Source organism: Dama dama, chromosome 5 (assembly GCF_033118175.1).
Source record: "Dama dama isolate Ldn47 chromosome 5, ASM3311817v1, whole genome shotgun sequence".
Taxonomy (NCBI): Eukaryota; Metazoa; Chordata; class Mammalia; order Artiodactyla; family Cervidae; genus Dama; species Dama dama.
Window position 1 is genome coordinate 1,964,401 of NC_083685.1, and position 22,207 is coordinate 1,986,607.

The window sequence follows — 22,207 nt, forward strand, 5'->3', positions numbered from 1 at the left end:
CCACAAGGAGAGACAGAGCTCCCAGGCGGGGAGTGGGGGAGGTTCCTGGAGGTGGGGGCATCCCCAGTCTTGCAGGCCCCCTTCCCAGGCGCACTCCCGGCCTCCTCCTCTTCTGTCCCCTGTTGTTATTGAGGTATGATTGGCATACGGTTCACAGCCACCCTTCGATGTGTTCTCCACAGTCAGGATACAGAACATCTCCCTCATCCCCCTGCAAACTCCCAGCCAGGCTGTCACACAGAGGGAGGCGGCCGACGGGGCAGAGCCTTGCACTCCCTGCGTGTGGGATCCACAGGGGTCGTCACCGTGTCGGTGGGTCCTTCCTTTCATCCCAGGAGGGTCCCCCTGCCTGGAGGGGCCCCGGTCTGTGGATCTGCTCACCGCCTGCTCTTTGGGTCATTTCCCGTGTGGGGTGATGATGAGGAAGGCCAGTACAGACACTCGCCTGCAGGTCTCTGGGTGAACAGGCATTTATTTCTCTTTCTCAGGGGCAAATCCTGGGAGGGGGGTGCCGGGCTGTCCGGGGAGAGTATGTTTCCGTTTGTAAGAAGCTGCCAGCGTTCTCCAGCGTGCTGCACCGTGTCACGGCCCCTCAGCGTCTGCCTGTGGCCGGGCCTCTGGACTCAGGAGACCTCCTTCTCAGCGGGCCTGCCCGCCAGGTGGTCAGGCCGTCTGTGCCCTTCTGGGGGCAGAGCTCAGTGCAGGAGAAGAGAGGAGGCCCAGATCCCAGCGCAGCCCGCCAGCATCACTCTGCTTCCCTCGGCGTTCACACCTGGACAAAGGACGAGAAGCGCTGGCCTCAGCCCCGCCGCAGGCAGGTTAGGGGGAGGACGCGCTTCAACCACAGCAGGCGCACAGAGGCGGCCTGCGGGCAGCGTTCCCAGACTCACAGGCCAGCGCTTTCTCCCCAGGGGACCTGCGGCACGGTTCGGAGCGGCTGCGGCCAGACGCCCGCGTGCGCCCTCGGTTCCAGCCACCACCCCTCTGTTCGCCAAGGGGCTTCTGTCTTTCAAGCTGCTGGGCTGGGGGGTCTTTTGTCTTTTGTCTGCAGCGTCACAGAGGTGCCATAGAGAGGGGTCCACAGTGGGAGTAACAGGGCGGAGGGCTGTTACAGGTCAGGGAGGCACTTGGGGGAGCCTTCTGGGGCGACGGAGATTTTATAAAATTTGGTCTGGGTACAGGCTGCAGGGATGTGTGTGTGTGTGTGACGCTCGAGCCACACGTGTGAGGTCTGTGCACGTGACCGTACACATGAGACCTCGGTGGAAAGCAGCCACCTGCTCTGACTGCACCTGTGGATTTCCGGCTCCTGCTCTCAGGCGGCCCCACGGGCCCGCTCGCTGACGTTTGGGGAGATGGCACCGCCCTCCCCCCGTCAGGGGGCTGACGATTTGCATGCCGTGTCGGGGTCCAGCGGCCTCCCTCGCGTGGAGGTCCTAAAGCACCTGGAGCACCGCCTGCACAACAGCGGACTCCCGCCTGCCTCCCTGCCTCCGGCCATGGCCTGCCCGCCCCTGGCCCTCCTTCTGCTGGGGGCCCTCCTGGCAGGTGAGCCCTCCCCAGGCCTGGCTCACCTGGGGGTGTGTGTGGAAGGCAGCACGGGGCTCTAGAAGAGCCCTGCGGGGAAGTAAATCGCACTGGGCAAGGGGGATGGTTTCCGAAGGGGCTGTGAGGGGGAGAGACCTGGCCTCAGTTTCCCCACTGGTGAGTGACCAGATGGCTAGGGTCCCTTTGGACTCTGACTCTGGGAGTGGGGCGGTGGCGGGTCTCAGAGACCGGTCACCTATTTAGTTTTTCAGAGGGGAAGCTGGTGTGGCCTAGTCACCGCCCCGCAGGGCCTCAGGGACAAGCTACCCCTGAGAAGGTCTCCAGCAGTCAGTGGCTGGAGACTGAGCTGATGGATATAGTAACGGCCCAGGAGGCTTCTTGGGGGTGATCAGCCTGTAGCTGGGTTTTGGACAAGCCAGTGTGACCTAAGTGATGGGGGTCTGCAGGGCAATGGTGAGGGTGGGTAGCAGGAGGACCCAGAGGCCACCAGCCCACCCTCTGAATTCTGGACCCTTAGCTGCACGTGGCTCCTTGGGAAGACGGGGCTTAAGGGTTGCCCGCTCTGTGGCCCACCCAGTGCTGATTCCACAGTACAAACTGTGAGCTTTTGGGAGGAGATTCTCCTGGGGAGTCTGACCCAGGCTTTGTGGGGCAGGGGCCGGAGGGAAGGGGCCCAGGCCAGACCTGAGTGTGTGTCTCTCAGCCTTCCAGCCAGCCCTGACCAAGCCAGAAGCACTGCAGGTCTTCCCAGGCCAAGTGGCCCAACTGTCCTGCACAATCAGCCCCCGTTACGCCATCATCGGGGACCTCGGCGTGTCCTGGTATCAGCAGCGAGCAGGCAGCGCCCCCCGCCTGCTCCTCTACTACCGCTCAGAGGAGGACCAACACCGGGCCCCTGGCATCCCGGACCGCTTCTCCGCAGCTGCGGATGCAGCCCACAACACCTGCATCCTGACCATCAGCCCCGTGCAGCCCGAAGATGATGCCGATTATTACTGCTTTGTGGGCGACTTATTCTAGGGGTGTGGGATGAGTGTTTTCTGTCTGCCTTCCACTTCTGCTCCTGACCTTGGGACCTTCTCTCTGAGCCTCGGTTTTCCTCCTCTGTGAAATGGGTTAATAATATTCACCATGTCAACAATAACTGCTCTGAGGGTCCTGAGATCCCTGTGTCCGGGGGTGTGGGGGTAGGGATGATCCTGGGGATTACTGCAGAAGAGGAAGCACCTGAGAACCTTGGCGTGGAGCCCAGCCTCCCCACCAGCCCCCAGGGGCTCAGACTGGTGGCTCTTGCCTTCCTGTGACAGGAGGAGCTGAGTGAGAGAAAAAGGAACCAGCCTTTGCTAGTCCTGGCTCTGCATGGCTGGTTGGGGTCCAACACTCAATGGGGGGCGACAGGACTGGGTCTTCAGGAGCTTCTCCCTGCTCCTGGGTAGGGCAAAGAGGCAGGTGTGAGTGTGTGCATGGGGTGTGGGCACTCAGGGGCACCTGAGGGCGCTGAAGGCAGGTGGGAAGAGGGCAGGGGCGGCATGGGCAGCAGCCCTCCTGGGGTGGAGGGGCAGTCTTGCCACCAGAAGCAGAATTTAGCCGTGGGAGCGGGGGTGGGGAGTTGAGGAACACAGCTCTCTTCTCTCCTGGTTCCTCTAAGAGGCGCCACCTGAACAGGGGGACCACCCCTCAGATGCACGAGAGGGTCCCGCCTAGGCGCCCAGCCATCTCCTGGGCTCTCATCGGTCTTTGAGGGGATGAGGTGGGCAGGCGGGTCCCGGGCTCCCCACGAAGGGGGCGGGTGGAAAATCCCAACAGGTGTGATGGGCACGCCTGCCCTTCTCCCAGGGACCCCAGCGCCCCCCTCGGCCTCCGGCCGGCCCCACCCGCAGGGCAGGTGCCTGGTCGACGTCCTCCCAGCCGGCCGGGACGCGCTTGGGGACCGCCCGGAGAGCCGCGCGCCCACGGGACTGGCCTCCCTGACTCCGAGTCCTGCTTTCAGGGGCCCGGCGTGCAGACGGCGGGACCAGTGAGACGCGGGCCTCCGCGCGGCCTAGAGCGGCCCCGGAAGTGCCGCGGGCGGGGGCGGAGCCCGGGAGCTCGGGGCGGGGCCTCGGGCTCGCGTCAGCAGCCGCCGCCGAGCGAAGCCACGGGCGCGGGGCTGGAGGCGCTGAGGTGCGGCCCCGCCCCGCCAGGGAGAGCGGCCCCGCCCCGGCCCGGGAGAGCGGCCACCTGTCCCTCTGGGGGTACAGGTGTGGGCGGCCCCCGGCGCTGGGAGCAGGTGCGGGGCCGCGGCCACCCTCGAGCCTCCAGCCCGGAGGACTGGCCCCGGGGGCCGGCCCGGTGCCCAGGCCCTGGGAGCCCCGGAGGACGGAGTGACAGAGGCCGGAGGAGCCGGGAAGGCCCGAGAGAGGTGGGAAGCACGGGGTACCAGACCTTGGGTATTTCGGCCTCAGAGCATCGGTGAAAACATTGCTGGGCACAGATAAAAGGGTCGCCAACTTTTTCAACACGGCGGAGACTTTAGCAGGGAGCTGGCACCTAGGGGGAATGGAAAAACCAGGACTTAGCAGGTGGGTGGAGGTCACAACTCCCCAGATCCTGAGGAAGAGGGGTCAGCGGGGCGGGAAAAATTAGCGGGGAGAGGAGCTTTCAGAAACCCAGGGAATGAAAGGGGGCTTGGGAGTGGGGAGGTCGGTTATCCAGCGCCCCTGTGAGGAAGCGAAGGCTGGGCCGTGTATTGTCACATCTTCCAGCTCTTCACGAGGAAACCTACAGAGTTGTAAATAGTGTCAACTGAGTCAAACAAATAAGGAAAAGCGTGCCTCTTTGAGAGCCAGGCACAACGCGTCTGTGACAGGGTCTCCAGGCTGCCCATTTGCAGTCTCTGAAACAGAGTTTTTTGAAAAGGAGGTCTTGGGGCATCTGCCAGAATTGGGGGAGGGGGGGGTGCCTCAGGAAGTGAGGACCCAGAAGAGAGGGCTTGGCCGGCTGCAAGGCGGTCACTGGACGCTGGAGCTGAAGCGCCAGCCGAAAATGGAAACTTGAAATCTGTCTCCGTGCCAGCCACAGGTCGTATGATTTTCCTTGGTGACGTTCAGCATCTTAGGAGGAGCTGGCAGGGGAGGTGGGTAGTTCGTGGCGGGTTGCAGCAGGGCAGGAAGGTGAGGAACGTGAGGCTGGTCAGAGAGCTGGTTGGAGTGACACCCATAGGTGGACCCGCTAGAGAAGGCCTAAGTAGAGAAGGTCTAAGCTTAACGGGGAAGGGGTGGGCCAGGGTGGAAATGGGGTGTGAGGTTTGAGGAGCGGGAGCAGTGGAGATGGGGGTCGCAAAGTGGAATGGGAGTGAGCATAGACGTCTGGAGGATGCTGTGGTTCTGTGCTTTTTTCCACACCTGGCTGAAAATTCACTGAAAACAAAACAAATCAACCTATGCTCTGTGACAGCCTAGAGGGGTAGGAGGGAGGTTCAAGAGGGAGGGGACGCATGTATACCTATGGCCGATGCATGTTGATGTATGGCAGAAAGCAAGACGATATTGTAATTATCCTCCAGTTAAAGATAAAAAATCCCAAACACAACATTGTAAATCAGCTAGACTCCAATAAACATTTTATTAAAAAGATTCCAACTAGGAATGAGTTCTGCCGTGACTATCCTGATTAATTTCCTGTGTCTTCTTGAGGCCATTCCTCTCTGAACTTCCGTGTTAGGGTAAGCATACCTTTGTATGGAGTCCTGAGGAGTAAATGAGACATGCTTGTAGAAGGCCTAGCAGTGCCTTGCACACCATAGGTGCTCAATAACCTCAGGTTGTCATCATTCTGGTACCTCAAGAGTCTCCTTGGAGCTTGCACAGTTTCTGAGTGGGGTCCTGCGGGGCTCCCTTGGGGCTCCACAGTGGGGTCGGGGTGCTGAGTGGGGGTGTCCTTCTCTTGTCCCTATGAAAACACCCCCTTCTCTGCTTTTGTTTGTTGTATTAATTTATATCTCCTAGATTGTTATTCAGGCAGTCGGTTGTGTCCAACTCTTCGACCCCGTGGGCTGCAGCACACCAGGCCTTCTGCCTTCACCATCTCCTGAAGCTTGCTCAAACTCATGTCCATTGAGTTGGTGATGCCGTCCAACCATTTCATCCTCTGTCATCCCCTTCTCCTTTTGACCTCAATCTTTCCTAGCATCGGGGTCTTTTCCAATGAGTCATCTCTTTGAATTAGGTGGCCAAAGTATTGAAGCTTCAGCTTCAGTATCAGTCCTTCCAATGAATATTCAGGGTTGATTTCTTTTAGGATTGAGTGGTTGATCTCCTTGCAGTCCAAGGGACTCTCAAGAGTCTTCAACACCACAGTTCGAAAGCATCAATTCTTCGGGATTCAGCCTTCTTTATGATCCAACTCTCACATCCGTACATGAGTACTGGAAAAAACATAGCTCAGAGTTAATTGACTTATTTGAATACAAAGTTCTTTGGCAAAAAAATAAAAGTGTGGCAAGCAGTACTAACACAAAAGCAAATGGCTTTTCCTCTGTTGAGTCATTTATTTATTCAATGTATGTGTGCATGTAGAGATGGAGCGGTTGTGTTGGGAGCTGGGGCTTCCAATTCAGAGGAACCCCAGACTTGCCCTCCGGGAGCTCACAGGCAGTGCTGTGGAGGGTCCTGCCAGGACGCCTGCCCTGCGGGTGCTCAGTGTGTGATGGACCCATGTCCTGAGCCCGTGGTCACTAGGGTCATGTGCCCGAGACTGTCAGGGTCTGAGGGTGCAGAGAAGAGGGCGTGTTTGGACTGAGTCTGGAAAAATGAGCACGTGGCCACATGAGAAGCCTGTGGTGGGGGGACCAGTCAGGCGGAGGAAAGAGCGGCTCATACGAGTTGTGGAGCTGGACACATAAGGGTGTGTGGGAGCAGGGGACGGGGCCACAGGGCCGGGCGTGGAGGGTGTGGGCTGCTGCAGGCTCCTGAGAAGGGGCACGCCACCATCAGGACTGGGTGTAGGCGTTTTACCCTGGTGTCCACGTAGAGAACAGATGTGGGAGGGAGGGGGGAAGCTGGAGATGGGCATCCATCGGGGTCAGCCTGGAGAGAGGCAGAGACCCCTTCAGTGAAGCCTCAGGACATGGATGGGGCAGGTGTTGGGAAGATCTGACCCCTGGGTTCCGGTTGGGGCTCCGGGCTGGAGGGGTGCAGCCCACCCACAGGAGGCAAACGAGTGCTCTCTCTCCCAGCAAGACCCCAGCCCCCGTGTCCTCCGGGGACCGGACTCCTACCCCTTTTCCAGAATGGCTCCCTTTCGTGTCCTCGCCCATCTTTCCGGCACCCTGAACCTTTAGAGTCTGGACACCAGCATGCGGCATTGTCTGTCTGTCTCTCTGCCTCCCTTGCACTTGTTTCCGGTAAGTCTTTGACTCACCAAGGACCATCTTCGAGGGCAAGGTTGTGTCTTTGGTTCTGTCTCCTTTGGGCTCCGGCACCTACTCGGTGCTTGACCTCCTGACTTGACCGTGTCTCTTGTTTTCTTTTCAGAAGCCGAGAGCAGTTGTGTGTGTCCCAGACAGATCCAGCCACTGGGATGACTGGACCCTCCGTGGAGATCCCCCTGGCCGCCAAGCTGGGTGAGGCTTTCGTGTTTGCAGATGGGCTGGACATGCAGACAGATCTGTTCCCAGAGGAGGACCTGGGGGCCCCTTTTCTTCAGGGGAGGGCTCTGGAGCAGATGGCCGTCATCTACAAGGAGATCCCTCTCGGGGAGCAAGGCGGGGAGCAGGATGATTTCCGGGGGGACTTCGATCTGTGCTCGAGCCCTGTTCTGCCTCAGAGCGTCCCCCCAGGAGACAGGGCCCAGGACGATGAGCCTTTCGGCCCGGGCTTCCTCCAGAAATCAGACCCGACTGCATACCGGATCACGGGCAGCGGGGAAGCCGCTGATCTGCCTGCTGGGGAGGCGGCGGGCAGGGGGGACTCAGGGCCCGAGGGGCCGCCCAGGACCGCGCAGCCCGCCAAGCCGTACGCGTGTCGGGAGTGCGGCAAGGCCTTCAGCCAGAGCTCGCACCTGCTCCGGCACCTGGTGATTCACACCGGGGAGAAGCCCTATGAGTGCGGCGAGTGCGGCAGGGCCTTCAGCCAGAGCTCGCACCTGCTCCGGCACCAGGCCATCCACACTGGGGAGAAGCCCTACGCCTGCCGCGAGTGCGGCAGGGCCTTCCGCCAGAGCTCGGCCCTGGCGCAGCACGGGAAGACGCACAGCGGGAGGCGGCCCTACGCCTGCCGCGAGTGCGGCAAGGACTTCAGCCGCAGCTCCAGCCTCCGCAAGCACGAGCGCATCCACACCGGGGAGAAGCCGTACGCGTGCCAGGAGTGCGGCAAGGCCTTCAACCAGAGCTCGGGCCTGAGCCAGCACCGCAAGATCCACTCGCTGCAGAGGCCGCACGCCTGCGAGCTGTGCGGGAAGGCCTTCTGCCACCGCTCGCACCTGCTGCGGCACCAGCGCGTCCACACGGGCAAGAAGCCGTACGCCTGCGAGGACTGCGGCAAGGCCTTCAGCCAGAGCTCCAACCTCATCGAGCACCGCAAGACGCACACGGGCGAGAAGCCCTACCGCTGCCAGAAGTGCGGCAAGGCCTTCAGCCAGAGCTCTTCGCTCATCGAGCACCAGCGCATCCACACGGGCGAGAAGCCCTACGAGTGCGGCCAGTGCGGCAAGGCCTTCTGCCACAGCTCGGCGCTCATCCAGCACCAGCGCATCCACACGGGCCGCAAGCCCTACGTGTGCAACGAGTGCGGCAAGGCCTTCCGCCACCGCTCGGCGCTCATCGAGCACTACAAGACGCACACGCGCGAGCGGCCCTACGAGTGCAACCTCTGCGGCAAGGCCTTCCGGGGCAGCTCGCACCTCCTCCGCCACCAGAAGGTCCACGCGGCCGACAAGCTCTAGGGTCCCGCCCGGGGCGAGGGCATGCCAGCCCTGGCGCCCCCGGCCCAGCAGGCGGACTTGGGGGGCCGGCCGCACGGCCGGCTCTCGGCGCCGGGGCGGAGCTGGGTCTCCGCCGGCCAACTTGTCCTCTGCTGTGACCCCGGGGGTTTGGTTTTGCCCTCCATTCGCTTTTTACAAAATGCAGAGGAATAAACGTCAGAGGGAGAAAGCGGGGTTAGGCCCCCTGGAGACGTCCGGCGAGCTCTAAGCTCAGGCACTTGCAGAAGTGAAGCTGGCTCACGGTCCAAACAGACCAGGGAAAACAAGTCCAAAGCCCAGGGTCGCCTTGGCCGCTGCAGGGCCGCTCGGGGATGGGGCGGAGGGGGCACAGGAGGGCTCGTCCTGGGCTTGGGGTGACGGCGAGGCCCCTGCGCCTCTCAGCCCTCTGCCTGGGTTGGCTGAGGGCAGGCCTGGCTGTAGGCCCTCCGGGGGAGGTGGAGGCGCGGCCAGGCCGATGATGCCTGCCTGGCTTAGCCAGGCATAGGCCCCTGCCACCAGGAGTAGCCCTCCGCCAGACCCGGGGTCCAGGCTGGGGCACCAGCAGGGCCTCTGTTCTGAGGGCTGGGCAGCCTGTGCTCTGTCCTCCGGGGATGAAGGGATCTGGTCCGAAAGGTCTGGGTTCAGGCTCCAGCTCTGGCCCCTCCTGCCTTGATGACCTGGAGGAAGCCCCAAGGCTCCGTTTCCCTCTGGGAGAGGTGGGGACGTTGGGAATGCCACATTCCCTGGGGTGGGGGCAGGTGTGCAGGACTCCCATTCAGACTGCGGCTGGGCACGCATGAGCTTTGTCAGCTGGCAGCTGAGGTCGGAGACCCAGGGCGGCCCCGCCCCCGCCCCCCACAGGGGAGACACAGGCCTGTCTGGTTCCCGAGGTGGCAGGGCGCTCCGCCTCCCTGGGTGTGCTGCCCGGGGTTACGGCACCCTGCACAGCGGTGCTCTCCGGATCCCCGGGCCAGTTCAGCTGGGCGTCCCCAGGGCGGGGCTCTGAGGGTGCCGTGTTTCCAGAGCTCCCTCTCCTCCCACCCGTAGCAGGCGGGGGCCGGCTCACAGGCAGCCAGGCCCAGCAGGGCTTGAAGATGGCCATTTCCAGTTCAGCCCCCTGCCCTCGGCCTGGAATGGGCTCGGGCAGGGCCGTGTCTGGCTGCCCCGGAAGCGTTTGTCCCAGGCTTCTGGGTGTCGGCGGGGGTCTCTGGTACTGGTGCAGGCTCCCCTAGCACCAGTCGCGGAGGAGGTGGGCTGAGCTGTTTTTGAAGTTTTGCACATCTGCGGCCACAGTCCCACGAGCCTTAAGGGTCATGCTGCTTATTTCAGCAGATGGGGCTCGGCTCGGCAGCTAGGATGGTCCTGAATAAAAATGGGAAAGCCAGAGCTGTTCCTCCATCAGTGGGCTTGGCAGCCGGGGACGTTGAGAGGACAGGTCTGCGGGTCTGGGGACACCAGCTCTGTGCAGCCCCTCTCTGCTGTCCGTGGGGCAGTAAACCGGCCCCTGTGTGCGCCCGTCTGAATGGCAGCCCGACTGGAGGATCGCCCGGTCACTCCTGAGAGCCAAGAGAGAATGCCGACACCCCCGCTCTGTGCTGGGGGACAGGGCCCCCCAAGATCTACCTCCTTGCCCCGCCCCCGGCACCCCATTCAGCCTGCCTTGGCCAGGACTGTCCTTACTGGGCAGGGCAGTCATCCACTTCCAACCTTTGCTGTCTCCGCCACGCGCCGTGCTCCCAGCCAAATTGTTTTATTTATTTTTTTCCAAGCATCACTTTGCACACATCACCACTCTCCTTAAAACCACCCTCCGGGGTCTCCTGCACGTAAACCTCCCCGTTTCAGCCCCAGCAGCCTCCTGGCCCCCCGCCGCTCCCTCCCACCGGCCCTCAGCTGTTTCATGCTCCTCTCACGTCTCTAAACGTGCACTTTCTTTCTTCCCCCACCCCCGTCTCCTTTCTTTTCTGACAATTTATGTAACACGGTGGGTAAGACTCCTTTCCTGAAGGGTTGACACACTCGCACAAAACCATGGTCAGACCAGGCAAGTACTTCTTTTTCAGAAGTGTGAGCAGAACCTAGTTCTTCAGTTCACGTTCTTTCCTTGGTTTCTTATGTGTTTTTAAATCCTTTTACTTAGGCTTTTAGTGCGATGTTATAAGAGACCATCCTGGTGGTATTTGAGTTGTCCTTGAGTTTCGTTGTTTGATTTTGTTTTATTGTCTTAGATTTTTTCTTTTAGCAGATGTTGTTGACTGTTGTAAAGCTCCAGTTCTTGGTTGTGTTTACTAATCGAATTGTTTTGTCAAAGTACACGTATTCTGCTCTTTTCTTTATCTTTCTTGTTACTTAATACTTTACATTTCTAAGATGAATTATTTAGGTAGTTAATAACTTTTAATATTTCTAGTAAACGTGGGTACTTTGGTCTGTTTGTTTTCTTGTATTTAGAGCTTTTTCTGCTCTATAATGTTGACGTGTTTGGTTTTTTTGTTTTTTTCTCTTAGGAATTTCCCTTTGACTCAATTATTATGATTTTAATTAGTATTTTTAATACTAATTTAAAAGTTAGTATTTTTTAAATTAATCCTAATCCCAGTGATGACTGCTTAAGTCATTGCTGTTACTTCTTATTGTACGTGGTGGTGCCAGTATTTCTAAGTGTCCACAGAAATTCTCTGAGCCTGAATATATTATCAGTTTTTATATAGCATTTGTGTACTCTCAAGAAATGTGTTTTTACTCCATCAGTTCAGTTCGTTACATCAATCTTTATATTATTTTATTCCAGTCCGCACTTGCTCTAACTTGTCTTTCCTTCAGGGTCTGAGGATGCCTGGCAGCCTGTGAGCATGCCGGGGTTCAGGGGTTGTGGGCCCAGGGACCGAGCAAAGCCGTGTGGGTATGTGCACAGATGGACTATTCTTGGAGGAAGTCGATAGCCCTTGAAGGGCCTTGTGACCCCACAGTAGTTAAGAACACTCATTTACCTGGTCAAATCGTAGTCTGATTTTGTGTGTTTTTTCTTAATGTATTTCTATTTTGCCTTAGTTTCTATTTCTGTTTTATGTGTGCTGTTTATGCTTTGTTAGTCATGCCGTTATCTTGATAGACAGGGTATACATGATCAAGTGATTACCGCATTTGGAGCAGATGTCTATTTAACAGAGATGAACTGAAAACCTGTGCCTTTGCATGTCCTCTTTGCCTCTCTTAATGCTTCTAGCTTCCACTTCTCTTTTCCAAACATCATAATGGAAACCTCTGCTTTTTTTTTTTTTTAATTTGCATTTGCATGAGAGTTTATTTAGCTCTGCATTTTATTTTTAAAATTTGTGTATATATTTTTGCTATATATCTGTAACTTATAAACAGCAAATTATTGAATTTTGTTTTCTGATTCTTTCTATAATTCTTTTTACATAAGAAGTTCTCCTATTATTAACATTACTGTTTAGAGTGAGGCATGATTTATTTCCATCTTAGTATGTATTGGCTCGGTTAACCCCAAAAGGTCATGCCTATCCCCCCCGCCCCAGCCCATCTCTGTGAGTTATTTTCCGAGTGTGGAGCGTCCCGTCTAGGTCGACGAGCGATCCACCATCGGGCACACCTGCCCCCTCCTGGTCTGGTCAGTGCCGGGCTCTGTCCTGAGTCCACTCCTGACATCACAGCCTGGTGCTTCAGCGACCTCGGCTGTGACCCGGGGGCTGTGATGTCACTGCCCAGCCCCGTGGGGCTTGGGGGACTAAAGAATGCACACCTGCCTGGCAGACCGCGGGCACAGGTGACTATCACACTGTTAGCGTTTTGAAATATTCCTTTGATTTTCTACCCTTACTCCCATAGTTCATTCAGCATAACCTAGAATGTTACGTGGTGCTTTATTACACTTTAGAAAAGTTTCAGCAAATACCGCGAGATGCAGCAAAGAACTAGACATCGCAGATCAGACCCCCGCGTGAGGGAGCCCACAGTCAGGTGGGAGATGGGGACCCTCTCCCACCTCCTGTCTGTCCCAGGACGGTCCCCTCACCTGCCCCCTCTCCCCTGGCCCTCCTGTGGGGGGGGGGGGGGCGGCCACCGTCACGGCTGCAGAGGCTGAAGAAGGGGTCGTCCTGGCCACTCCTGTGGCAGGAGGGAAGCGAGGGCTGGAGTTTACAGCGGGTGCAATGGTCTCAGATCAGCTCTGCCCACCACCGCGGGGTCAGGGGGGACAGTTCAGTGGGAGGCAGGAGCCCCCACCTACGGCTGCTGGGACTTCTCAGAGGCGACAAGGGGGTTCAGTCACCTCGGCCCAGGTGGAAACCACACAGCCTCTCGCGCAGAGGTTTGCTGGGATCACAGGTATCTGGATGTGTGTGCCATGGACTGATGTACCACCTTCGGGGGGTAAGGGGTGGGGAAAGGTAGCCCCTTTCTTTTGGGGGACCCCCTCTTAGTGTCCGATAACCAGGAAACCAAGTCAGAAGGTGGTCTGGGGGTGCTGAGCGGGGTGTCTCCCACACCACAGGCCACACGTTCGCCCAGCCTCCAGGACTCCGGTGGGGCTGAGCGCTGGAGACTCACCCATGTTTACTACCCCGCCCCCCCCCCCCCCCCCCCCAAGGCCGTCCCAGAGCAGCTGCCTGTGACCTCACAGCTGGTCCTTCCCCTCTGGTCTAACCCCATGTGGGTGGCCTGGCCTGGGGTCCCCACCAACCTCCTGTTGTTCCCTGGGCCCCTGGCTGTCTGCAGGTGCGGGGCCCTATCCCATCAGAGCCCAGAGGACGGGAGTGGAGAGAGGAGGTGAGCCCCGGAGTCTCGAGGGGCCAGAGGCAAAATACTGGGCCGTGTCCCCCGGAAGGCAGTTTCCTCAGGAAACCTTCAATAGAGGCCACCCTAGACGATCAGCCTCATCTGTTGTGGATGCGCGGATTTCTCCCTTTAGTGAGTGGTGATTGGGTTCTACCTGGCCCCGGGACTTCTGTTTGAATTATAATCTTTCCCCCTCTGCCCTCCAGGGATCTGGAGAACAGGGGCGTGGGCTAGGGGGAAACTTTTCTAGAAAATTCACCATTGCAGGGACCCAGAGACAAACTTTTGGTGGTCAGCAATCTGTGGGGGATTCGGCGGTGAGGGGGTTCCGAGTGCTACATGTAATGGTTTTACTCTTGTTGGGGAACCTTCCCCCCGCCCCCTACAAACAGCAGACCAAGATACTGAGATGCCAGGTTCGCGGCAAAGCGCGGGTTCATCCACAAGGCAACCAGGCAAGGAGCCCAGAGAGCGCTCTGGAATCTGCCTCCCCGCGGGCACCGGGCTGCGTGCTCAGGGCATGAAGACCAAGCAGCAGGCGGTGTGGGGCGCGGGGAGCCCGGGGAAAGGGACGGACAAGGCGCCGGGACCGCGGTCGGCGCGGTGGACCCGAGCCCCGCCTCTGCGCTCACCGCGCGAGCTGGGGGCGGAGCTTCCAGGGAGCGGACTCGCGGCCACGCCCAGTGGGAGGGTCAGCGGTCCATCCAGTCCTAACAGCTCAGCTCCAGCTAGACGCCGCTGAGTCCGGCTTCCTAGAGAACAACCCGGGCGTATTTTATGGTTCTGGCTTCGTGCTTGGAGGACGTGTGAGTCTTTTAAAGACTCGATTAAATCTAATCAAGGCCCTTGATTAATGCGGGCAGGTGGAATGGATTTGACTAATCATGACCCGCAGTTTCAGCATCTCAGGGGCCGCCCTCACGCCCACCTACCCTACCAAAGGTGGGGTACTAGACCGTCGTCTAGTACACTAGAGGTGTACTAGACCGTCGGCCAGGGCTGCTGAGCGGACCCGGGGCCATCCTCACACCGTCACTGGCCCCTGTGCTCAATAAAAGGAAGGAAAGCGGGAAAAGCGCTTTCTGGCCGCGGTGGCCTTGTCCGTTCCTCCATCACCATCTGCTGGCAGAGCCCGGCATGGCACTCGCTGCACAGAAACCTCGTTGTCCGTTTGGGTGCCCCATCCTTGACCCCGAGATAGCACCCTTCTCCTAAAATGAGAAACACATGCTCCCAAGAGTCATTATCAGTTCAATTCAGTTCAGTTGCTCAGTCGTGTCCAACTATTTGAGACCCCACGAACCGCAGCACGCCAGGACTCCCTGTCCATCACCAACTCCCGGAGTCTACTCAAACACATGTCCATCGAGTCAGTGATGCCATCCAGCCATCTCATCCTCTATCGTCCCCTTCTCCTCCTGCCCCCAATCCCTCACAGCATCAGGCTCTTTTCCAATGAGTCAACTCTTCACATGAGGTGGCCAAAGTATTGGAGTTTCAGCTGCAGCATCAGTCCTTCCAATGAACACCCAGGACTGATCTGCTTTAGGATGGACTGATTGGATCTCCTTGCAGTCCAAGGGACTCTCAAGAGTCTTTTCCAACACCACAGTTCAAAAGCATCAATTTTTCGGCGCTCAGCTTTCTTCACCGTCCAACTCTCACATCCATACATGACTACTGGAAAAACCATAGCCTTGACTAGATGGACCTTTGTTGACAAAGTAACGTCTCTGCTTTTTAATGTGCTATCTAGGTTGGTCATAACTTTCCTTCCAAGCAGTAAGCATCTTTTAATTTCATGGCTGCAGTCACCATCTGCAGTGATTTTGGAGCCCCCAAAAATAAAGTCTGACACTGTTTCCACTGTTTTCCCATCTATTTGCCATGAAGTGATGGGACCAGATGCCATGATCTTAGTTTTCTGAATGTTGAGCTTTAAGCCAACTTTTTCACTCTCCTCTTTCACTTTCATCAAGAGGCTTTTTAGTTCCTCTTCACTTTCTGCCATAAGGGTGGTGACATCTGCATATCTGAGATTATTAATATTTCTCCCGGCAATCATTATAATCACAGCCAATTGTGTTAATTCATCCTCAGATCCACTCACAGTTCCACTGAACATTCTGCTAATCTCTGACAACTACATAAAGCAATACTGAGAAGAAAAGAACTTGGTTGATAAATACAAATGCATACACAACAAGGAGCAAAGAAAAGTGTCCTCGCAGTTCTCTTTTGTTCACCTCTCATGAGTAGGATGGCAGATAAAACACAGAATGCCCAGTGAATAATTTTTTGGTGTAAGTATGTCCCTAATACTGCATAATCTTCAAATCTAATCTACCTTATTTTTTTAACATTGTTTGCTGATCATTCATCAGTTCATGCACCAAAGCCTTTGTTTCTTGACTCCTAACTTTCTGAGCCCTCTGGGATGAGAAGCACCCCTAGCCTTCAGAGCCCATCACACAGTCGCCTTGGGACCAGACCCTTCTCTGCCCATCACAGCTAACCGGAAGAGCCAGCCCATGGCCAGCGCTCGCGCCCCCTGGCGGACAGACTCTGTGCGGCAACCCCGGGAGCCCGGGTGCGACCCCGCGGTCTCTGGCGCCCTCTAGTGTGGAAAGATCTCAGCCTGGTGTTCTGAGGCATTGGGCGGTGTTTATCAGTGATGATGCTCGCGTGACGATGATGGTCCCTTACCAGGAGGCACGTTTGGGGCGTGTCGGCTCAGGGGCCGAGCTATTAGCCTGCATCGCGCCCACAGGCATCGTGTCCCTCTGGGCCGGGTCAGGTGTGGGTTGTCCGGACATGGGCTCCTCGAGTCTCTGGCCCCGTGTCCCTCCCACGTCAGTGTCCAGCGTTGCCCTCCTGGTTATGGACTTGTGCAGCGGTCTCCGCAGATGTAGGCGCGACCCTAAAGGATGTAGTGGGGCCTCTCAGCACCGTCCCCCTCCCAGGTTTGCGGGTCAGCAGTGAGTGACCGGGAAGAGGGGCTGCTTTGGGGTCCCTTCAGGGATCTGGGAAATGGAGGCCTGGGCTAGACCAAAGTTTTCTAGAAGATTCACCACTGCAGGGAGTCAAAGACAGACCTATGGTGGTCAGCAATCTGTGGGGGATTCGGCGGTGAGGGGGTTCCGAGTGCTACATGTAATGGTTTTGCTCTTGTTAGGGAACCTTCCCCCCGCCCCCTACAAACAGCAGGCCAAGCTACTGAGATGCCAGGTTCGCGGCAAAGCGCGGGTTCATCCACAAGGCAACCAGGCAAGGAGCCCAGAGAGCGCTCTGGAATCTGCCTCCCCGCGGGCACCGGGCTGCGTGCTCAGGGCATGAAGACCAAGCAGCAGGCGGTGTGGGGCGCGGGGAGCCCGGGGAAAGGGACGGACAAGGCGCCGGGACCGCGGTCGGCGCGGTGGACCCGAGCCCCGCCTCTGCGCTCACCGCGCGAGCTGGGGGCGGAGCTTCCAGGGAGCGGACTCGCGGCCACGCCCAGTGGGAGGGTCAGCGGTCCATCCAGTCCTAACAGCTCAGCTCCAGCTAGACGCCGCTGAGTCCGGCTTCCTAGAGAACAACCCGGGCGGGTATTTTATGGTTCTGGCTTCGTGCTTGGAGGACGTGCGAGTCTTAAAAGGCCCTTGATTAGTGCGGGCAGGTGGAATGGATTTGACTAATCATGACCCGCAGTTTCAGCATCTCAGGGGCCGCCCTCACCTCCACCTATCCTCCCAAAGGTGGGGGCCTCGGTGCTGAGATCTGGGGTGACACATAAAGTCAGGTGAAGTCTTGGGACAGGGGGACGATTCCAGGTCCTAGGGTGCCGGAAAAACCTACCTGGCCCCCGGCTAGACAGCGTGGAGGGCGTGGCCCGGGCTGGCGCACAGAAGTGGCCCTCAACTGGCCAGAAGGTGCGGGAGCCCAGGGCTGGTCTACTGCAGAGGGGTCGCCTGGTGGACAGAGTGGGGCCTGAGTACCTGCTGAACTGGCCCGTCAGGGCTGCTGAGCAGACGCGGGGCCACCCCAGCACCATCGCTGGCTGCTGCGCTCGATAGGAGGGAGGGAAACCGGGAAAGCAAAGGCGCTTTCTGGCCTCTTTTGTCTTTCGCGTTCCTCTAGCACCGTCTGCCGGCAGAACTCGTCATTGCACCCGCAGGCCAAACCTCGGTGTCTGGCTTGGATGCCCCCATCCTTGTCTCAGAGATCTCACCCGCTCAGCAGTTCCCCTGGGGAGAATGTCAGGAAGATGTCACCTTGACCCGGAGCTCGGTGGAGAGGGTGCCCTGTGTTCTTCCCGCAACTGCTTGGAGTGGAGGTGCCTCACCTTGGGCTGGGGACGGGAGGAAGGAAACAGGTCACGATTGAGATGCTCTAGACAGACTGTCCCTGCTCTTGCCAATTTTCAGTAGATTTTCTTTAATAAATATTTCATTTTTTGTATGCCCTTAGGTCTGTTTCCAGAAACTTTAAATATATTGAAAGACTTTCAATATTTGTATAAAAATATTATTTCATAGAATGTATATGAGGCAACAGTTAGAACTGGACATGGAACAACAGACTGATTCCAAATAGGAAAAGGAGTGTGTCAAGGCTGTATATTGTCACCCTGCTTATTTAACTTATATGCAGAGTACATCATGAGAAATGCTGGGCTGGATGAAGCACAAGTTGGAATCAAGATTGCCAGGAGAAATATCAATAACCTCAGATATGCAGATGACACCACCGTTATGGGAGAAAGTGAAGAAGAACTAAAGAGCCTCTTGATGAAAATGAAAGAGGAGAGTGAGAAAGTTGGCTTAAAGCTCAACATTCAGAAAACTAAGATCATGGCATCTGGTCCCATCACTTCATGGCAAATAGATGGGAAAACAGTGGAAACAGTGTCAGACCTTATTTTTGGGGGCTCCAAAATCACTGCAGATGGTGACTGCAGCCATGAAATTAAAAGATGCTTACTCCTCGGAAGGAAAGTTATGACCCACCTAGAGAGCATATTAAAAAACAGAGACACTACCTTGTCAACAGAGGTCAGTCTAGTCAAGGCTATGGTTTTTCCAGTAGTCATGTATGAATGTGAGTGTTGGACTATAAAGAAAGCTGAGTGCCAAAGAATTGATGCTTTTGAACTGTGGTGTTGGAGAAGACTCTTGAGAGTCCCTTGGACTGCAAGGAGATCCAACCAGCGCATCCTAAAGGAGACCAGTCCTGGGTGTTCATTGGAAGGACTGATGTTGAAGCTGAAACTACAATACTTTGGCCACCTGATGTGAAGAGCTGACTCATTTGAAAAGACCCTGATGCTGGGAAAGATTGAGGGCAGGAGGAGAAGGGGACGACAGAGGATGAGATGGCTGGATGGCATCACCGACTCAATGGACATGGGTTTGGGTGGACAGGGAGTCCTGGCGTGCTGCGATTCATGGGGTCGCAAAGAGTCAGACACAACTGAGCAACTGAACTGATACATAAATTTAAAATTAATATATAAAACATATACATGTAGAATGATAAGCATATAATACATTTATATTATAAATGAAAATTATAAGTATATGTTATTATATTTATAATACTTTATAAGCAAGTATATATTATTATAAGCATAATTATCAATAGAAGTAACTTTGGGCTTTCCTGGTGGCTCAGACAGTAAAGAATCTGCCTGCAGTGCAGGAGACCTGGGTTCAATCCCTGGGTCAGGAAGATCCCCTGGAGAAGGAAATGGCAACCCACTCCAACACTTTTTTTTTTTTCCTCCAACATGTTTGCCTGGAGAATTCCATGGACAGAGGAGCCTGGCAGGTTACACTCCATGGGGTCGCAAAGAGTTGGATATGACAGAGTGATTAACACATATATAAATAAATCTACTTATATATATATTTATAGACATATTCAGATATTATAAATAATTATAAACATGTGATAAATGTATTTAAATATTGTTATAAACATATAAATTTAAACAATAATTTTCATCCCTTTGGCTGGGGGATGTTTTTGTGGACGTCTTCGTGCTACTGTTCCTGAAGTGGAACTCTCTCCCTCCCAAACTGGTTTTTGAAATGACTGGGAGAGAAATGAAATATATAAGCATTGGGAAGACAGCAACAAAATTGTCATTCTTCACAGAGGATATGTTTAAGTATGTGGCAAGTCCCACAGAATGTAGATAAATTAATATAATCTATTAAAAAATAGTGTAGGAAATTTACCAGGTGCGATTTCAAATATAAAAATGTACTGGGTCTCTCAGTTCAGTTCAGTCGCTCAATCATGTCCGACTCTCTGCAACCCCATGGACTGCAGCACACCAGGCCTCCCTGTCCATCACCAACTCCCGGAGTTTACCCAAACTCATGTCCATTGAGTTGGTGATGCCATCCAATCATCTCATCCTCTGTCATCCTCTTCTCCTCCCGCCCTCAATCTTTCCCAGCATCAGGGTCTTTTCCAATGAGTCAGCTCTTCGCATCAGGTGGACAAAGTATTGGAGTTTCAGCTTCAGCACCAGTCTTTCCAATGAATATTCAGGACTGATTTCCTTTAGGATGGACTGGTTGGATCTCCTTGCAGTCCAAGGGACTCTCAAGAGTCTTCTCCAACAGCACAGTATAATAGCAAATGAATAGAGAATAACATTCAAGAGGATATATTTTTACCAATTGCATAAAAAATATCAGCTTGTAGAGAATCGACTTGTTCCCAAGGGAGAGGGTGGGTAGGGGAGGAATGGAATGGGAGTTTGGGATTAGCAGAAGCAAGCTGTTATATATAGGATGGATAAAAAGGATAAACAACAAGGTCCTACTGTATGGCACAGGGAACTATATTCAGTAGCTTATGAGAAACTATAATTGACAAGACAGAAAAAGTACATATCTGAGATATGTACATACGTATCTGAGTCCCTTTGCTGTACAGAAGAAATTAACAGAACATTGCAAATAGATATTTCAATAAAATCCACCCCCCCCCCCCAAATATATAAGTTTCCTGGAGATGGAGCTGGCGACCCACTCCAGTATCCTTGCCTGGGGGATTCCATGGATAGAGGAGCCTGGTGGACTACAGTCCATGGGATTGCAAAGAGTTGGACATAACCCAGCGACTAACATTTCCACTTTCAAATGTGTAAGTTTACTAAGGATGAATCTATAGAGATGCCCAAGTCATTTGTTTATGAGGAAAGCTCCACAGAGAGCTTCACTGAGAATTATTAAACCTATTAAAGGGAGAGAGAGCGGGATATCCATGGACTGAAAGATTCAATGTGGTCAAGTTGCCAGTTTTCCCCAAACTGATTGGTAAATTACTCCTGGAGCTGGTTCAAGGCGCAAAATTCCATTTACCTTTTTTTTAAGAGGCAGAAGCCAAGGAGCCGATCCTAGTTGAGAAAAGCTCAGGTCCGCCTGCGGGAGAACAGCCTTCCTCTTCCCGGTCACCTGGGCAGTTTCCAGGCCACGACCAGAAGGACTTGGTTCCCAGTGCCGCCCACCCAGAATTCCCCCTCTGTCCCAAGGACTCAGAAGCTGGGCGTCCTGCCCGCAGCCGAGGAGGCAGCCTGGAGGGGCCCCCGGGGGCAGAGCCATCCCGGCTGCAGCCCAGAGCCGGGCCCAGGAGCGGCTCCCTGTGGCCTCCGGCCGCCCCGCCGCGCCGCGCCCCCTCGACCTGTGCGCTCCCGCCCGGCTCCGGGGCGGGCGTGCCCTCCTTGGCCGCAAGGCGTCGCTGTTCCCCCGCTGGAAGTGCTGAGGGACCCAGACCGGTGAGTCGGGGGAAGGGTCCCAGACGGAGGGGCTCAGGGGCCTCCGAGCGACACCCTGGGACGCTGAGGCCCGGAGCCCGGGGTCACCCCAGGCAGGGGCAGTGGGGGGCCCGGCGGCGGGGTCAGGGACCTCCCCCCGTTCTCATTTAACACCGCGGGGGGTGCGCTGGGGACAGTGTCCAGGGGCCGCAGTCCGAGCAGGGGCGCAATGCAGGCCCGGGCTCGGCCTGCTCTGGGGCCGTGAGTCCAGCTGCTTTGAAGAGGCGGCAGCAGGTGGCAGTGACCCTCACAGAGACGCCCCACTCTGCGGCTCCAGGTGGGCCTGTGCCCCCCAGAAGCGCTGACCTGTGCACCGGGGAGGCACAGGGCTCCCCCAGCCAAGTCTGTGATGGAAGGGCCCGAACCGCCCCGTGTCCGTCCTCGCAGGCCGGCTGCACCCGCCGTGTGTCCACACGCTGAGCCATCTGGCTCCCCTTGCTTGACATACACCTAAGACATGCGTGTGCAGGAAGTTAGAAGGGGCAGGTGTGACATGATGCCATCCAGCTTCGTCTGAGGACCTGGACAAACCTCAAGGGGCTCAGCCTGCTCTGCGAGCCCCGAGGGCTGGCCCCCTCCCCGGAGCCCTGCCTTGAATTCGGCCACGCCAACCGCCTTGCTGTTCCTGCAGCTTGTCAGACACGCCTGACCCCCAGGGCCTTTGCACTTGCTGTCCCTTCTGCCAGGACTGCTCCTCCCCAGGCCCTTGCTGGGGTTCCCTTCCTTCATTCGGGGGTCGCCTCTCTTGTTGTTGTTTAGTCGCTCAGTTGTGGCCAATCTTTGCGACCCCATGGACTGCAGCTCGCCAGGTTTCCCTGTCCTTCACTGTCTCCTGGAGTTTGCTCAAACTCATGTCTGTTGAGTCAATGATGCCATCCAGCCATCTCATCCGGGCTGCCCACTTCTCCTGCTCTCAATCTTTCCCAGTATCAGGGTCTTTTCAAATGAGTCAGCTCTCTGCATCAGGGGGCCAAAGTATTGGAGCTTCAGCATCAGCCCTTCCAATGAACACCCAGGACTGATCTCCTTTAGGATGGACTGGTTTGATCTCCTTCCTGTCCAAAGGACTCTCCAGAGTCTTCTCCAGCACCACAGTTGGAGAGCATCAATTTTTCA

At 56.1% G+C, this 22,207-nt stretch overlaps 2 protein-coding genes and 1 long non-coding RNA gene across 6 annotated transcripts; 2 read left to right on the forward strand and 1 right to left on the reverse strand.

Annotated features, from left to right (window-relative positions):
• Window positions 1–1,340: 1,340 nt before the first annotated feature.
• VPREB3 (V-set pre-B cell surrogate light chain 3) lies at window positions 1,341–2,692 on the forward strand. The gene is made up of 2 exons (XM_061140815.1): window positions 1,341–1,548; window positions 2,252–2,692. The coding sequence occupies exons 1-2, from the start codon at window positions 1,356–1,358 to the stop codon at window positions 2,566–2,568; spliced, it is 510 nt and encodes a 169-aa protein (XP_060996798.1). The 5' UTR covers window positions 1,341–1,355; the 3' UTR covers window positions 2,569–2,692.
• Window positions 2,693–3,736: 1,044 nt separating this feature from the next.
• On the forward strand, window positions 3,737–11,874 carry ZNF70 (zinc finger protein 70). 4 transcript variants are annotated; one of them, XM_061141458.1, is made up of 3 exons: window positions 3,737–4,109; window positions 6,817–6,931; window positions 7,062–11,874. In XM_061141458.1, exon 3 carries the CDS (start codon window positions 7,108–7,110, stop codon window positions 8,467–8,469), a length of 1,362 nt encoding a protein of 453 aa, XP_060997441.1. In that variant the 5' UTR covers window positions 3,737–4,109; window positions 6,817–6,931; window positions 7,062–7,107; the 3' UTR covers window positions 8,470–11,874. The 4 variants fall into 4 exon arrangements, with proteins under 4 accessions (XP_060997441.1, XP_060997442.1, XP_060997439.1 ...); XM_061141459.1 differs by having other exon boundaries at window positions 3,737–3,949; window positions 6,764–6,931; XM_061141456.1 differs by lacking the exon at window positions 6,817–6,931.
• A 1,752-nt stretch (window positions 11,875–13,626) lies between these two features.
• LOC133056287 (uncharacterized) lies at window positions 13,627–20,918 on the reverse strand. The gene is made up of 2 exons (XR_009692781.1): window positions 20,640–20,918; window positions 13,627–17,611 (listed from the first exon to the last, which is right to left on the reverse strand). It is a non-coding gene; the product is annotated as an uncharacterized LOC133056287 (long non-coding RNA).
• Window positions 20,919–22,207: the final 1,289 nt, after the last annotated feature.

Bases quoted from the DNA above. Each gene is read 5' to 3' on its own strand.
- VPREB3 (XM_061140815.1), top strand. From the start codon at position 1,356: ATGGCACCGCCCTCCCCCCGTCAGGGGGCTGACGATTTGCATGCCGTG. The intron at 1,549-2,251 runs GTGAGCCCTCCC...TGTGTCTCTCAG, and splicing joins GCTGGGGGCCCTCCTGGCAG to CCTTCCAGCCAGCCCTGACC.
- ZNF70 (XM_061141456.1), top strand. From the start codon at position 4,087: ATGGAAAAACCAGGACTTAGCAG. The intron at 4,110-7,061 runs GTGGGTGGAGGT...TTTTCTTTTCAG, and splicing joins GAAAAACCAGGACTTAGCAG to AAGCCGAGAGCAGTTGTGTG.